This window comes from Ammodytes marinus (assembly GCF_949987685.1).
Source record: "Ammodytes marinus genome assembly, chromosome: 6".
In the NCBI taxonomy this organism is placed as follows: Eukaryota; Metazoa; Chordata; class Actinopteri; order Uranoscopiformes; family Ammodytidae; genus Ammodytes; species Ammodytes marinus.
In genome coordinates, this window is record NC_137235.1 from 5,440,827 (window position 1) to 5,457,353 (window position 16,527).

Sequence of the window (16,527 nt, forward strand, 5' to 3'; positions counted from 1 at the left end):
AGAGCTGTCATACCCTCTTATCCCGTTGTCCTTCCACCTTCCTCCCCCTCTTATCCAAACCCAGACAGCTCCGTCTGAACTCAACACCAAAGGGCCTAGGATACACCTGAACGATAAGGCTGGTGATTTTCTGGGCACATTAAATGTTGTTAGAATGAAGGGACTTCCCTGTTTCTGATGAAGGGCAGCTGATAAGTAGTATAGTGAGGGTTTGGCAGTGAGACAGAGAGGCAACCATCTAAAGTGAGGGCAAGAATCCAGACCCCTAGAACACAGTGTCAATACATCTCTCCTCACTTCTGTATAAAGCATGTCTTCAGCTCACCATGCCCAGCCAGTGCTCATTGAGATGTGAAAGAAGTGAAAACTCAGTTTTGTGCAGTGTACATTTTGGTTCCAAATTGGAATAGCTAATGACTTTATAAATGCTTTGTAAAGTAAGTTTACTGATGCCTTTACACATCAGCTATAAGCTACAAACAAAAACAACATTCTCGTTGCCAGGTTGTAAAACACCTCTTTGCTTTAGGATTAAATATAGATAAACTATTATTACATGCTCAGGGGTTCTAATTTCTAATAAGACATCAAATCTGCAGCTGTGAGGGCAAGTAGGGAGTTTTTCATGACTTGGCAACCCCAAAGTTTTCAACATAAATGGATTTGATCTAATTTTAAAGCATTAGTAAAATGTTTATTAGCCATTATTGAAGCCCTTACAGACAATTTATAGATTAGATTTATAATTAATTTGCCCTCAATGATTGGTGCTTGAGCAGAACTGGCTGAACTTGGGTTTATTTAGGAGTTTACTGATGCTGCAACAGACATCTGATGCCGAAGGAAGGATTTCTGGCACGCTTTCAATGCCTTTCAGCCTCCCAACCTGCTATTTAGTACCAGGAAGGATGTGAATGGGGGGTTTGCACGAGGGAGAGAGTGCCAACATGGCAACCTTAAAGATCAGTGGGAGCCAGACAACAAGTACAGTAACAATGGGACTCAATGCTGGCGAGAGTCCAGGCCACAAGTTTACTCAGGCGGGCAGATGGGTTTACACACACACACACACACACACACACACACACACACACACACACACACACACACACACACACACACACCCACACACACACACACACACACACACACACACACACACAAACAGACCACATTTATGGCGGGGTGTTACTTCAGGACCCACCAAGAAGTAGAACCACAATAGAGGTTTACATTGAGGAGTCTTCTCTTGTCTCTTCACATGTCTGGGAATGCACGCTGATTATTTATACATAAAGTTCAATTGTACTCCTGTTCCAAATTAGCTGGGAGGGATGCTGGCCCCGCGATCAGGTCTGTCACTACAACAAGCAAGGCCAGGAAATGAGGCTTGGTGAAAGGTTTGAGATATAGTGGAGGAATGTGAGGAAGACAAAATGGAATGGATCCGTAAGAAAGTCAAGAATCAAGGATTTTAGGAATTATATGATTTATAATTTGGATATTTTCTTTTACAGATCAAATGAAACCAATAGATCAAGAGCTTTAAAGGTATTTTCTTCCTTGTCTTCCAACAGGTGCATTCCCATTGGAAACCCACTATATATAAAAGTGATTGAGGCAGTGAAGTTTGTCCATTCTGTGCTACTGTAGAAACATGGCTGTGCAACATGGTGGTGTATCCTGCTCCTCTCTAGATACAAAACGCTTATTCTAGGGTAAACATTTAATTTTTTTACACTCATTAAAACATACTTATAAATATCATATTCCATTTCTACCAAGTCTGTTCTGAAAAATACCAATTACCTTTACACACTGCACCTTTTAACAACCACACCCCCAAGTTTAAAGTCTTATATCGTCAACAGAAACAGACAACGTAGCATTGAATAGAATACCATCAAACCGGTGGAAAGGAGTAAAAACATGTCAGTCACTTGGACTCTGTGCACAATAGTCCCTCTCTCTCTCTCCACCACCTGCTTTTTGCTCCCTGCAGACAAAGGGATGCCCTCTGTCTCCCCTGAGCTCCACTGAATGCCAATGAGGACTGGGGGTCGCTCGCGGAGCACAGCACGGTTTTCAAGGCCTTTTATCTGTCAGACAGGCCACAGTGTATAGCATAACATCCACAGAGGCAGGCAGCCATTCTCCCCTGTCAACACCTGTGTATTGTTATCTTACACTAGGGCAGACAGACACAGGCGGACAGAGGAGTGTGGTGGATTAATGAAGTGTGAGTGTGTAAACAAAGTGGTTAGGCTTCAGCAGAGGAATGACAATGGAGCTGAAAATACAGTAAAGCCGTTAATGCAAGCACAGTATGAGGGCCTCGGTTGGTTTGAACGACTGTTGTAATCGTGCACCATTTATGTTTGTGTATTAATGGGGTAGAGATACCAGAAAGGCACCGTGGAACATCAAAGCGGCGCTAAGCGGCAGGGTCACACACACACCTGCCACCATAAGTTCAGCAGAACTGTAACCCAACATGAAATGTCATTCTTTCTTGACCCTACACTGTGTCTCTCTAAGTGTCCTTTTAATCTATGTGAAGTGCAGTGTGCAGGGGGAATGGTTTTCAGAAGTGATAGGAACAACACAGTAACAATAGGAACTCATTAGTACTAATTAGGGTATTTTTCAAACCCTCCGATGATGGTTAATTGATAGAAGCACAAAGAGAAGACAAACATGCAAGTCATCTGTTTTGGACTCCATTGTTAGGCAGGTTTGAAATATTTCAGTTATATACCTTTGTAACGTCCCTAATATTATTAGGAAATTAGAGAATTATTTTTTATTTTTTTTACTATGGAAAAATCCCAATCCAGTTCACATAATTGGTGATCAATGATCACTCAGGTGTTATTGCACTCACCGTCGTCGCTGTCAGCCAGTATGGTGACCTTGGCGCTGGGGTAGTTGGCGCCCAGCTGTCCGCCCATGGGCATGCTGAGGCTGACGTTGAAGCTCTCCTCCTCCTCGTACAGGGAGTCATCGATGATAATGATGCGACAGAATTTCTCTCTCTCATCCTTGTCGAAACGCAGCACGCTGGTGTGGTCCTCCGGCCGGGTGATGTAATCAGAGTAAGACAGCACAGTGCTGGGTATGGTGCCGCTGGCCGTGGCTGAGGAGACATGGGAAAACAGAGAAGACAGGAGATATAACTTTGACATCTTGAAACACAAGTTGTATCTGCGGGGTTCCTAGGAGCGTGAAATCACAGAGTTCAAAGGGGAAACAGTAACAAAATACACACACACAGTGACTGCTATGGCAATAAAATAGATACAAATATTACAATTGCACAGCTGTTCTCGTACATAACATTACATAGACAATAAGCTTCCACATTTACTATGTTACTTTAGTTTTATTTACGATTCATTGAACTTTCTTTCTTCAAACTTTTGATATCATCTACTTTTATAACATTGCCACTCAGCGTTTGTGTGTGTGTGTGTGAGTCTCTGTGTTAATACTCAAGTTGCCACCCTTTCATTTGAAAGACAATAATTACAAAAAGTTTCATCTCACCTTGCTGAGTGAAACAAACAACCATGAGTTCCTGACTGGCGTCTCCGGAGCGCCTCACCGGCACCAACAGCTCTCCAGAGTCCTCCTCTATCTTGAACTCTGCTTGAGGGATGAACACAGTCGATTCTGTTTGGGAAGAGAAACACACATTATGATTAATTGTGAAAAATAAATGCTCTCAAGAAGTAAGGCATTTGAATTCAAAATGCTGCATTTATGGCAATAAGTAACTTTGTACAAATAACTTGAATATAAGAGACCTACCATCTCCGGGATCCACAATCTCGACGGTTGCGATGTCGGGGAACTCCAGCGCAGCCATGACGGGGTCTGACAGCTGAATCTCAAAGGTCTCCGAGGTCTCAAACTCCTGGTCGGTGAAGATCTTCACCCTCCAGGTGGCCGTGGTCTGGCCCGGGTTGAACTGGACCTGCTTCTGGGATTTGCCACGGAAGTCTTTATCCTTCACAGCTGTCCCATCCTTGGTGGCAATACCTAAAAAAACGAAAGGATGTACAGGTTTTGAGTGGAGTGATTACTGGCTGTTTCAGGCCAGTACTTCTGCTGAAAATCCCAGCATTCAAACAATGCATATCATGATTCACATGCAGTAAGGTATAGTCAACAATTCTATGTAAAAAAACTATAAAAAGAAGTTGTCATTGATAAATGTATCATAGGGTTTGTACCAAGAATCTGCATCTGTAAAGTTATTCATATGCGTGTGGTTCCTTTAAAATACTCCTGCCTCTTTAAAGACTGTATGTGAATTGTATACAATAAAATGTCTTGCATGCAAGTGTCTCATGCAACGCAATGGAGCAGCATGGTGACATTTCCTTGTGACCTTTACAATTAAAGGTTATGACCTTTCAATCACAACTCTTGTAAACAAGGGAGGAAACGGAGAACGAGAAAAACAATAACACAAAAGATGTCCACCTTTAGGAACACAACATTGCTATTAGTGTCATGTTGATTTGGAGTTTTACCCTGAGTTTGACTGTGGGGATAAACTGAGGACATTCTTCAGTTTAACATAAATCTGCATAGATTTTAAATGGGAGGGTCATGCTGATGTTTTATAGCAGGGCTGGCATTTTAAGTGGCGCATAAATAGCAGAATACAGTCCACGGAAACAGTTTAAGGGCCGATAATTCTTTGTTAAATTGTCAGTTTAATAAGGGCATGTGCAGTGTCATCAATTCATCGCTGACAAATTAAATGACTAACAGGAATGCTACATTAATTATGAGGGTGACTCTTTCCTGGAAACAATAGTAAGGAAGAAGATGAAATATTGAATTTATTTCTTGTCAAAAACTCGTACTAAAGCTATAAAAAAGATGTCTGCCAAGTGCAAAGGAAACTACAATAGCTTTGTGAAGTGTTTTTAAGCCTTTAAGAAACAATTTGCCCAGGGATCTAAGAGATCTCATTCTAAAAGGAAATGCTCGTAAAACGTCATATTGATGTTTTTGTACATAGTAATGACTTTGCTATGAACACAGCTTGACACCTACCATGATGTTCTGTTTTGTACTTTGTAAAGTGTAGATTGAAGTATGTATAATGTTTTGTCCAGGAAGTATTTTTATTTATTTATAATTTCTTTCTGATTGCTCGGGGATATTGTTGCATTGTTTTGTTGCTTTGTTTGAAAAAAAAAAACAAAAACAAAATGATAACAAAAAAACTTGAACATAATCTATTCAATTTGAAATCCACATCCATTCCAAAGTTCACGTATCATTAAAAATGACATGTCATCACTTACTGACGAAGGATGTTTCCCCCAGGTAGCCTCTGCGTTTGAGTGTCACCTCCAGGTACTTGGCGTCCTCATCCACCAGATAGTATTCTCTCTCCAGAGAGATCCACGACCAGTTGAGACGGAAAGGCTGAGGCTTCAGTTTGTTTCCTCCTAAAAGACAAAAAAATAAAATAACATAGACGTCATTCACAGACAAAATAATTATTCTACAGTTTTTTTATTTATTTGTAAGACCTCCTCCACTGCACGGTGCAACAGAGAAACAATCTATTCTTGTTAATGTAAGGAGCCACTGAGGCCTTGAAAACCCCAACCAGCATCTGGGCTCAAGGATAAAATTAATCAAAGTATTTTAATTTTGGAAACCGAGTCGTGATGCCAGGGTTTTCCCTAAACCTCACTTCACTGGGCCTTACCTCTTTTTTTCCTTCATACTTTTATCCACCTCTACTTCATGGCCTTTAGTCTTCTCAACCCATATAAGGGCATGTGCAAACATAGATATGAATGGTCATCTTATGGAAAAATTATGTCATGTCATAATTTCTTTAATGAGCTGACCTCTTGTTAATATGTCCAAATCTGCCATGCTTGGTCTCTCTCCCTCTTGAACAAGGTGGCATTATAGTCTGAGCCGGACGTTTTCAGTGCGTGAAGAACAGTCTTTTTTATTCTCCATGAGGGACTTCAAAGGGGGACAATTCCCCTTTCTAATAACTAACTCATATTACCTTAGCAGCCTCTTGATACATATTTTGTACATATTATCGAAAGTATTTTGGATTCTGATTCTGACCTGGGTTTTAGTCCCTCTGTATCATCTGTGGAAGAGGCTGTTCTCATAAAAAACACATCTGAACAAAACACTTCCTAAGCTCGGAGTCACCTGCCAATGATCCACAGCTTTGGGCTCGATCCTGCCCTTAATCCATACTATCTCATGACTCATGTAATCCCTCAAACTGTCAGATCAGTTTTGGTCATTGACTTGTAACTGGCCGCTTCGGAGATATTTAAGATTATGGGTCATCCTTTATAATCTCTATGTGTTTTTTTGTTTTTTTTACATAAGCGGCAAAAGGCCATAATGTCTTCTGCTTCAGTGAGAAAAGCCGGGTGACCTGTGACGTTTGATGTGAAATGGGTCAGGCTGGGTGGACTCTTTGGATCAGGGGACGTCAGAGAGGCCTGTCTCTCTTTAGTCTTGCCTGGCTGGTCACACTGACAGCGCCCCTGTTGACCTAACTCTGCCAAAGACTCTCAGAGGAGTGAGGGAACTTTATTGGGTCAGAAGAAGAGTTCAGCAGTTTGACAGGAGAGTATCCCATTTTTGAAAAATGACTTTGTGAGACATGAGATTTAAGGCATTGCTTGACATCGTTTTTTCAAGCACTGATCAATTTTGAGATGTTTGTCTACATTTGTTGTTAATTGTCTGATTTATGATACATTTACATGTTGTACCTGTACATAGTATTTTTTTAATCCATAAAATAAAAATGGGTGTATCTAAAAAAAAATTATTTTGTCTTATTTTTCTAAATCTAGATTATATTTTTTGACACATGTACATATACATACGTTTATGGAAAATAGCAATACAAAAAAACACATTAATATTCATGTAAGAAATCAATTGTGAAAATGTCATGATGATATCAATAACTTTAACATTGTACCCTATTCCCCTGCAAGGTAACGTTTTAAAATGCTAAGAACATCGTACCTGTCAAAAGTACCTTGAAAAAGAAGTGTACAGAGAATACAATGGCAAGGAGCTTCTGTCTGTCAACACACAATAAACCTGCATCGCGCTCAGTTTTGCCTCAGTGAGGAAGAAAAGAGGCTGCAGTCTTTATGCTGTGTGGCCGGGGATAATGAAAACATTGGGGGGTTGAGTGTGGGGTATTTAGGACGAAGAGGGGGCCACTTCCTCAGACCCACATGTCAACACCCAAGCCAAACCAGTCCGAATCACAACAGGGGCAAAACCACGCTCCCAGAAGCACGCTCAGATGGAGCTGATAGCAACAAGTGGTTGTTCTGGGACAATGACAGTCACGTCATCACATCTCTACTGGCATTTGAGGTGGAGTCAGCAGTTCTGGAGAACGCTGGTTGTCAAAAATCACTTTTAGTTAAAATCAATGAATGTCTCCTCACGATCTGTAGCCTACTGTTCGCGCTTTCAATGCATGTATGTATCGTGAGGAGATATTCACTCATTCTGAAAAAAAGCGATATTGACAACAAGCGTGCTCGAGAATCGCTGACTTGCACCTTTAATGACATGGAAAATCTAAGGATTGGACCAACACAAAAGCCACTCTTTTAATTTCTCCTCACAAAATAGACTGACGACTGCATGTTTCAATACAAGTAGTACCTCCTACTCTGTCTGACATTGGCACACACAGACGAACAAATCTTCTCCAGTAGTGAAGCTTTCTCCTGATTAAAGGCAGTCGACATGGCGCTACAGATCCCATCAGCGGGCACCGCTACCCAGGACCAGGCTCCACGCTCAGGTTTCCAACAGTCATGGCTAAAAATACTGGAAACATGTATCATGTCTGTTTTCGCTCGCCCCAAATTCTCTAAATGTTTATACAGTACATGCATAAAATTGTATATTTAGAGGCATACAGTATGACTTTGCTGTATTCTGTGCAGAAGCAACTATGCACAGTTACTGTAATCTGGTTTACATTTAGAAAGAATATGTGTATAAACTCCTGACTGACACAACTTTTGCAGAGTCTGCCTAGCTTCATATGTATATGAATAGATAATCTGTTAAACCAAGAAGGAATCAAATCCTCATCTCAACTAGAGAAACTCCATATCGAGGCCTGATGTACTGTTCCAAAAAAAAAGGAAAAAGAAAATGAAACTTCAATTATCCTATTGTTTCAGTGCTGGAGTGTGTGCTGGCAGTCGGCCCTATTTGGAGCTGATATGGGGAGACGCTTAGTCAGAGGCTATCATCGAGGATTATCAAATGAACACGGCGGAGACAAAGAGGCTGCCTCTGTTTTGGCATCAAGCAATCGGGCAGCTTTAGGTTTCTGCATCGCTGCGAGGAGTAAAACAATGGAGGTTTTATGAATGAGACAAGGAGACTATTGCATGGTTTTAAGAGATTAATGCAATGATAAATGCAATACTGTAGCACTCGGTTTTCATAAGTCTTGATGTGTGGGTTTTTGTACTCGTATCATTGAGAAATAGTACCGCCTGCCAGTGCAAATGTTTGAATGGCAGAAGATGAGTTGAAACATAGGTCATTAAAGAAAGTGAATTGAGCTTCACAGAGTGTGCCATACTCTTTATCAATGTTTAGATATAGCTGTCAGTCCCAGCGCCTCACAAAAGACTGGTGTGCATTTGCCCACTCTCTTATTTGTGTAGCCAACAGCACTCAGGAGAGCAGGGAATGACTGACATCTGCCAATTTCCTTGAAGCCGCTCACTCAGTTGGTTTAGTGCACTGTGTGGTCAACAGGTGCTATTTCTTTGCTTTACAAGCGGTACATGTGGTCACTTTTGTGCAGAATAACTACTTTCTGTGTTGTTCAAACTGTCACTTTCTTATTCAGCCCTCCCAAGGAATTTGCAAGTATGGGAAGAAGTTAGGGATCTGAAACATTCACAATGTCCACAGATGTTTACACCCACTTCAATGCACATTATACTCAGTTGGATTACATGGGGGAAATACAATTTCACTATGCTGCTAACATATTTACTGTGTGGTTCTTATATTTAAAATAGACTTATTTTTCTACTTTATAATTTTTTTTATAGTTTTGTACTGTATATGTTAGTTATAGTTCGCTATACACTGTTAATTTTTATATTGAGAATAAGAACCCTGGATTGCTGCCAAATTTTATTGTGCACTGTGCAATGATTTTGGCTCCAAAGTATCTAATTCACTGTTAACCTAAACAAGGTCCCATAGTAACATAAAGTCAGAAGGAGGAATATTTCAAGTAGAAGATCTTGCGTCAAATCAAAGATCTCACTCATGTCTCATTGTCTTTGTCCGTCCATTTGTCTACGAATTTGTCTTCCTTCCCGGCCAGACTCCCAGGAGAGTGACAGCTGTACTCCTGGGACCCCCCACTCCAATGTTCCCCTTCCTCCTTGTGTTGGCTTTGTTCGCTGAGGGGATGGGCAACTGAGAGGGACAGCAGGCCACTGGCTGGGTGGGCCAGATCCTCCACCACCACCATGGCATGCCTCCACTCTGTTCACACCAGTGTAAGTGAGGGGAATCTCCCTTCTCTCTCACTTCTATTGTACATGTTGTCAGACACTGAGGCCGGCGCTGGCATGAGCATCAACAAATCAAGAACATGATCAAGACGCAAGACTTCCCAGAGTTACACAGACAGAGTGCTGCAGAGAAAATAAAATGCTTTGACTTTACTCGAAATAGAAAATACATTGAAGACCTGTGACAAATATCACAGCAAACATAAAAGTCAAAACAGCTGCTCTGACATGATGTTTTAAACTCTGATTTATTAACATTTTAACGGCACTCATACTATATTAGACTAGCTTTAAAATCTAATACATACAGTAGCAGCCCGGCTCGGCTCACATTTCCATTAGCTTTTCAAACTGACAATCATCGTAGCTACTGCTGGGCTGAAAAGCTATGAAGGCTACACGTGTATCTCAACGTCCCTGTTAGCAGCTATTTAATAAATTGTCTTCACTGTGATTGATGCTTATCACTGACATGGGCAGGCAATGAATTTTAAAGAATTATGATAATGTTGTCGTGTTGAAGACCTGAGTGAGACCCACTGGATGCTTTGTAGATCTTAATTAAAAGCACATTGACTCATTTTAGTGCAGTGTAGTAGGTATTTTAGTGCAGTATTCGAAGTATCTACGAAGAGCTTTCAGTTTTTTGATGATTCTTGCGCCCCCTTTGGACAATGGTGGTTATGACACCTGATGTCCTAAAGATCTTATAGTGCTAGTGCCGGCGGCGTGTGCATTTGTTTAGGAATTAAGTGAAAGAGAGACCGCAGATGCATCTCAATGAGGTAATGTATTAATAATTGACTATGCAAGATTAATAATGGTAATATGACGATGGTAGAGCAAAGTAAACTCTGATTTAAAGGTCAAGTATCCGATATAAGTATAGCGATAAAAACCTCCACTGGACAATATAGCCTGAGATTTTTCCATTAACCAGCGACCATTGACAGCACAGTCTTCATCAGCTCATATTTACACGGGGCTGCTCCCTGCACCATACATAGACCCGGTGGGATAGTGGGTCAGTCCGGATTTATCATTGGAAGGTCAGTGTGAGGCTTTGACGTTCACCAGCATGATGCAAGGAGGGGCAACCTCCAAGAATATCCGCATCAAGTGACCACCATCGCCATCATTGCATTTCATCATTAATCACCCTGTTGATATAAATACTTGGGAGTAGCTATGCCTGGTATTTAAATATATATTTTTTTTAAGTATGGGCTTAAAATTAGGTAGGAAGTCAAGAGTTGATTTTTAACTTTTCTTCACAAGTGTGATTCTTTAACATCTTGGTCAAAAGTAGAAAGGGATGGGGAAAGTTATAGCTTCGTACCTGCATACCAGCTAATTCATGTACAGTAAGGGATGCTGCAGGTTTCAATTTATTAATAACTCTTATCATTCCTTCCGCCAAGAGGCAGCATGTGCTATAAATCGGCACATCACAGTGGCTAGATTGCTGCTTCAGTTAAGGACAATGATCTCTCTGCAGGATGTTACAAATCATAATGTGACAGGGCCTGGGAGCAACATTGCTTACCAGACTTGTCAGAGTGTCACAGATGCTTACAACATCAACTGAAATAACAAATGCGGTCCTGGGAATCTTTGTGAAGTTATAAAAGCTCTGCCTAACTATGATGTGTAGAAAGAAAAGCAGACTTAACCAAAAGGCTAGGAATTTGCCAATCTTGTGCCATGGCAACAAGCACTGATGTCAAAATGTATAGTTATCTAAAAAACAAGACAGGAAAATAATGACCAGTACTTATAGGGACAGGGGTACTTTGAGCCTAATGTCAGAACGCCAACATGCTTCCAATGGCAATGCTTACATGCTTATGTTAGTAGCATGCTAGCACATACAATTAACATAAAGTGCAGCTGATGCTGATGGGAACATCCTTACTTTTGTCAGTGTTTGGTCATTAACCAAACTTATGTTAGTTTAAACTATGACCTGATGAAGCTACTATATGGAAGGGTAAGGCATGTACAAAGATATTACAATTCATCTTAAGAGGGATGTGAATATTTGTATAAAATTCTATGACAATCCATCCAAAAGCTGTTATGGTATTTCAGTCAAAAACCCAAATGTCAACCTCATGGTGAGACGAAAAGTCATGGACCAGAATCAGAAGGACACATCCTCTGGTTACCATGGAAGTTTGTAACACATCTAACTTAAATCTGTCCGAAATTGGTTAAGATTTTTCGGTCAATAAAATGTTGGATTAACACTTTCCGAAAGAAAGACTTTGCCATTGCCACACCAATAGCTAGGCTTAAAAAGAAAAGGACAAGGAAAGGAGTGCGAGTAACCCAATGACAGCTTGGCTACGGGCGGCAACAGCTTTGCCATATGAGAGCAGATAAGAATAACCTCTGTAGCCATACATCATAACCCCCCAGCCCTGCAGCCCTTCAACCGTCATAAATCAAGGTTGAAGAAAGAGGGTACAAAAGAGAAAAAAAGATCAAGAAGTAAGTGTTTCATGGTTCTTTGAATGGAATATCTGAAAGAGAATGGGTGAAAAAAGGTAGAAAGATGAACACACTTAAGAAAAAGACTAGTAATACCATGCAGGAGTCTAGAAGAAGAGAAGGAGGGAGACTGAGACTGGAGTGGGGTGTGGTGGAGGGGGGCTAAGACGCTAGCTTCTTCCAGTCACAGGGGCCCCCCCGGCTGTGGCACCATTACCTAGTAAATCTCCTAGTGACTGTTGACATGGGTGACATGTCAAGATCCCAAAACACAGTTAGGAAGTCGCCTAAGTGTCAGTCAGCATGTGGAACTACTGTACAACAGATCACACCTACTGAGCTGAAAAAAATTCATGAAATCCAACCATAAACGGACAAATATATTCATTTTCTAGCTCCTTTTTATGACAATCCCCTTCTTGATATCATGGGACCCTCTGGGGAAGCGCCCCTCGGCAGTGGAAGTCTGCAGGTTATCGGGCTATCTGGGATTGGGTTGGATTTCTGCGGCGCTGGGACTGGGGTGTTGGTGGGGGGCTTTTGAAAGGGGATCCCCCTGGAGCCTTCCCTCTCACGTACACACCTGTCTGCTCGGGATACAACTTCACTTCCAGGCCCTGCTCTGTCTGTGGCCCGCAAGTCTGGAGACTCCAAGGAAGTGCATTCCTTCCCCCCCGACTCTGAATGATCACATAACACTCGAACCCACTGGGGTCTCTGATCCCCCTCCAGAGCTGGAAGTCTAGATTGTTGCTTTTGGAAGCACACAAGACTGATTTGAATGTAGAGATATGTTCTCTCTTTCTTCTCATCTCTTAATCAGTAGAGATTGATGAGTATTGCTGTGAAACCTCAGGCTATCTTGCACCTATAGTGTTTCCCAAAGACCAAGACACTCCCGAAGATTTTACCCTATCTGTCTTATAAGAAATGAACCAACGCCTACTGTCGTCTCAACACGTTTCAGGGTTTCTTCTCTTAGCCTGTGGCTCACTAGGCTAATGCCTGATGGACAAGGCTTAATGCTTGCTGTGTATCCACTTGTAAAGCAACTATTTATTGCCCTAGTTTCCCTCACTGTGAATGGCTACAGGGAGTTTCTGACCTGGTCAATTACATCATGCAGGTTATTGCTTTTCCCAAACAAATTCCCAACAGAGAGACCGAATGACACAAGTTGAACTACAGTTTTTTGTTTGATGTCACTGCCGCTAACTGATAAGACAGTTAAGTTAACAGTTATGCAGGAATTCCAAAGCTACTTACTAATCTTACTTACTTACCAACCTATTGGTTTTTCTGAAGATAAGTGAATTTGTCGCCAAGGGCCAACTGTATACATTTCTTAAGAAATTATAAAATGGTGGTAAAATTATGGACTTTCCTTAGGACAATTATTAGTATTAAATGTGCTCAACATTCCACATTGCAGCTTTGTCCTGTTCACTTGTATTTCCCTTAAGTATTTATGTACATCCAACAAATTTCTGCAAAGAGGTCTAAAGCCAACAAGCTTGATGTCTCCTGACTTGATAGACCTACTCTGACTTTTCTGTGGAATCTGGAATTCAAACCGCTGACCAGCAGGTCAACAGTGAGACGTTTGGTGTGAAGCAGAATGTCCACTCCTGACCTCAAAGACACACTTCAGCTATGCAATGGCCACACACACACATGCTACTGCCACTTCAGACACAGCACCTTCAAGCCTTAATCTATGTGCAGATGCATACAGTTCCAGAAATATATATTGTAACATGCATTTGAGCTATGCAAAAAAGACTACTACTACTATTCCTTGAGGATTTGTTAATGATTAGCACTGTGTGTGTGTGTGTGTGTGTGTGTGTGTGTGTGTGTGTGTGTGTGTGTGTGTGTGTGTGTGTTCGGTTATACGGAAGCATCTTCGCAGTGCATGTAGTGGCAGGTACCTTTTACAGGCTGCTGACACCCTTAAACTCCCCATATCAATACATACATCTGAGGGGTATTCCCAGAGCCAGGTTATGCTATAGCTGAACATGCTATCTCAAGGAGAATTGTTTTTTAAAGTGTCTGTGTATATCAGAGGTTTACAGCCAATATGATCAATAGAGTGCTGAAAGAAACCCGTTAAAGAGAATAATCTTGTGTGCCAATCTCTAATGACCCGTTGTTTTGCTTCCCACCCAAACTATCCACCTCCTTAGATTTATAAGCAGATAGGCTGACCATCAGCGTGCTTTCTACCTACATGTCCCTACATGTCCAGGAGTCACCTCTTCAACACTTCACATTAGAGATTCACCGGTGGGCTTCGCTTTTATCTGTTATCTGATTGATCTTTTTCTGACTGCGCCCGTGTTTTTGTATGTGTGTGTGTGTGTGTGTGTGTGTGTGTGTGTGTGTGTGTGTGTGTGTGTGTGTGTGTGTGTGTGTGTGTGTGTGTGTGTGTGCACATCTATTATGTGGAATAACATGTGTGTGCTATTAATTACATGTGTTGTGAGGGCGGCACTGTCTGTGGCCTCTCCATGTGAACCGTGGCCGTGCAGAAACACAGTTTTTGTCCCAGCCTGCACCTGGTTCAAACAATGTACTTATACTATATATTGAAGCAAGCAGAAAAGGGGACTACTGCTGAGTTAATTGTAGCCCTTGCACTCCCTTCCTTTGGTACAATCTCCATTTAAAGAGAGGAAACGCCAACCAGTTAAGTACAGAATTATTAATCACAACAAGATTATAAATGAAAGAATAACAATGGCTGTGTTATCCACGTCAGTCAACGTCAGAACTACTGACCCCCATTACAAATAGATTATCACCTACTTCACCAAGAGTCTGGAGTAGAAGTTAATTACTGGGTTCCATCCAGTTGATGGTAATTAAAGGCTTCACTTTGCTGACCAAAAGACAGCAATTTGACAAAAACTCACATTCTCCCGGTCCTGGTTTCTCAATGGCCCCGTTGGTGATGGGGGTATTATCACCATTACAGCCCTCAATCCAGCATAAGCATAGGCTGAACTTTCCCTGTCCTATTGATTACATTTTCAAATCTTTGTATTTTATAGCTGAAGCTAAAAATAGTAAAAGGCCACCTGTTTTGCCACCTTTTGCTTCATTTATAATGTCGTTGAAGTAAATCTAATAAAGAGCAGGAGTCAACAGGCAACAGATTTTATACGGAATATTATAATGTTGTTCCAGTCATATCAACTTCATTTGAGAGAATTCTTTAGGATATACATGATAAGAATATTTTGACATATACTGTTTATTAAATTAAAGATCACCAAATTGCCATGTTGTATTAGTGCAGCTCATATGTCAAGGAAATATAATATTCCGGAAACATACAGAGATACCATAAACTTCAGCGTGGACTGCTCGAGTAAAATGAGAAGGAAAGGAAAGAATATCAATTGAAAGGTAAACGGACCCTGTTGGATGTTGGTGGCTTGTAAAGCAGAAAATAGAAAACACAATATTTTCATTTGAATCCCGACGTATGTACAGTATAACCTATATGTTGTTTTATTTCTTATATCTTTTTCATATATTTGGTTTTATTGGCTAGCATTATTGATATGGTTTTTGTTTCGTGCCAATTTAATTTAATTTAATTTAATGGGCTATGCAGAAATTCCCAATCATTCGACAATTATAATATTAAAAAAATATTATTCCTTCTTACAAGTATTTGACACATTCACACACTTTCAAGTAAAGATGGAAACAAGGTTTTGAGACTGATTCACAGAAGACAGCCTGAACGTAATAGCTTGTGCCTTTACACATTTCACTGTGTCACTTCAAGCAGAAGATCAAAGGGGACATTTGAAAACGTGGAAAAGTACCCTGGGGGAAAGAATACCAGTGTTCTTCAACAAAAAAGTTTAGGTCGTCCCACCTCTTTCACATTTTTACCATCCTACACTCAGTGTTTGGCTTAAGTCCCCTTTGACCCCTGTCCTTTAAACCTGCTACCCTTTCCAGAGGGGCGAGAAGAGATGGCGAATCTATACACGTTGTCGGTCATGGCCAACTGCTTTAAGTCTTTGTGATGCAAACACTAGGGAAGCTGACAGAGAGTAGGAAGCTATTACATTTAAGAGCCATTAATAGGTAATTAAAATCCGGGGACAGCCTTCGGGCAAATTATTCCTCAGGAATGAGCCCCAGTTGGGTGTCCCTGCACACAAGTAGAACATGTTAAAGATTTCTTACCGTTGTCTTCGATTGTAAAGTAGAAGATGTCACTTGTGGCATTGCTCCCATCCAACAGCACATAACAGATCTTCATGTCATCAATATCACCTGTTGAAATGACAAATATAGAAAGCTAGAATGTAAGCTGAACATGTTCGGTAAAATACATTAACTGTGGTGGCTAAGCCACTTTTACAAGGTTTTAGTTACAGCCCACTAGGCTACAAAGTTATATGGG

At 41.0% G+C, this 16,527-nt stretch overlaps 1 protein-coding gene across 1 annotated transcript in view; it reads right to left on the reverse strand.

The window, feature by feature from the left end:
• frem3 (Fras1 related extracellular matrix 3) overlaps positions 1 to 16,527 on the reverse strand; it is a gene marked incomplete at both ends in the record, with an annotated part of 31,313 nt that overhangs the window by 9,587 nt on the left and 5,199 nt on the right. Inside the window, 5 exons of the mRNA XM_080029997.1 lie at positions 2,885 to 3,136; positions 3,547 to 3,672; positions 3,811 to 4,041; positions 5,325 to 5,471; positions 16,308 to 16,397. Coding sequence (XP_079886123.1) covers positions 2,885 to 3,136; positions 3,547 to 3,672; positions 3,811 to 4,041; positions 5,325 to 5,471; positions 16,308 to 16,397 — 846 coding nt within the window. The remainder of the gene's footprint in view (positions 1 to 2,884; positions 3,137 to 3,546; positions 3,673 to 3,810; positions 4,042 to 5,324; positions 5,472 to 16,307; positions 16,398 to 16,527) is intronic.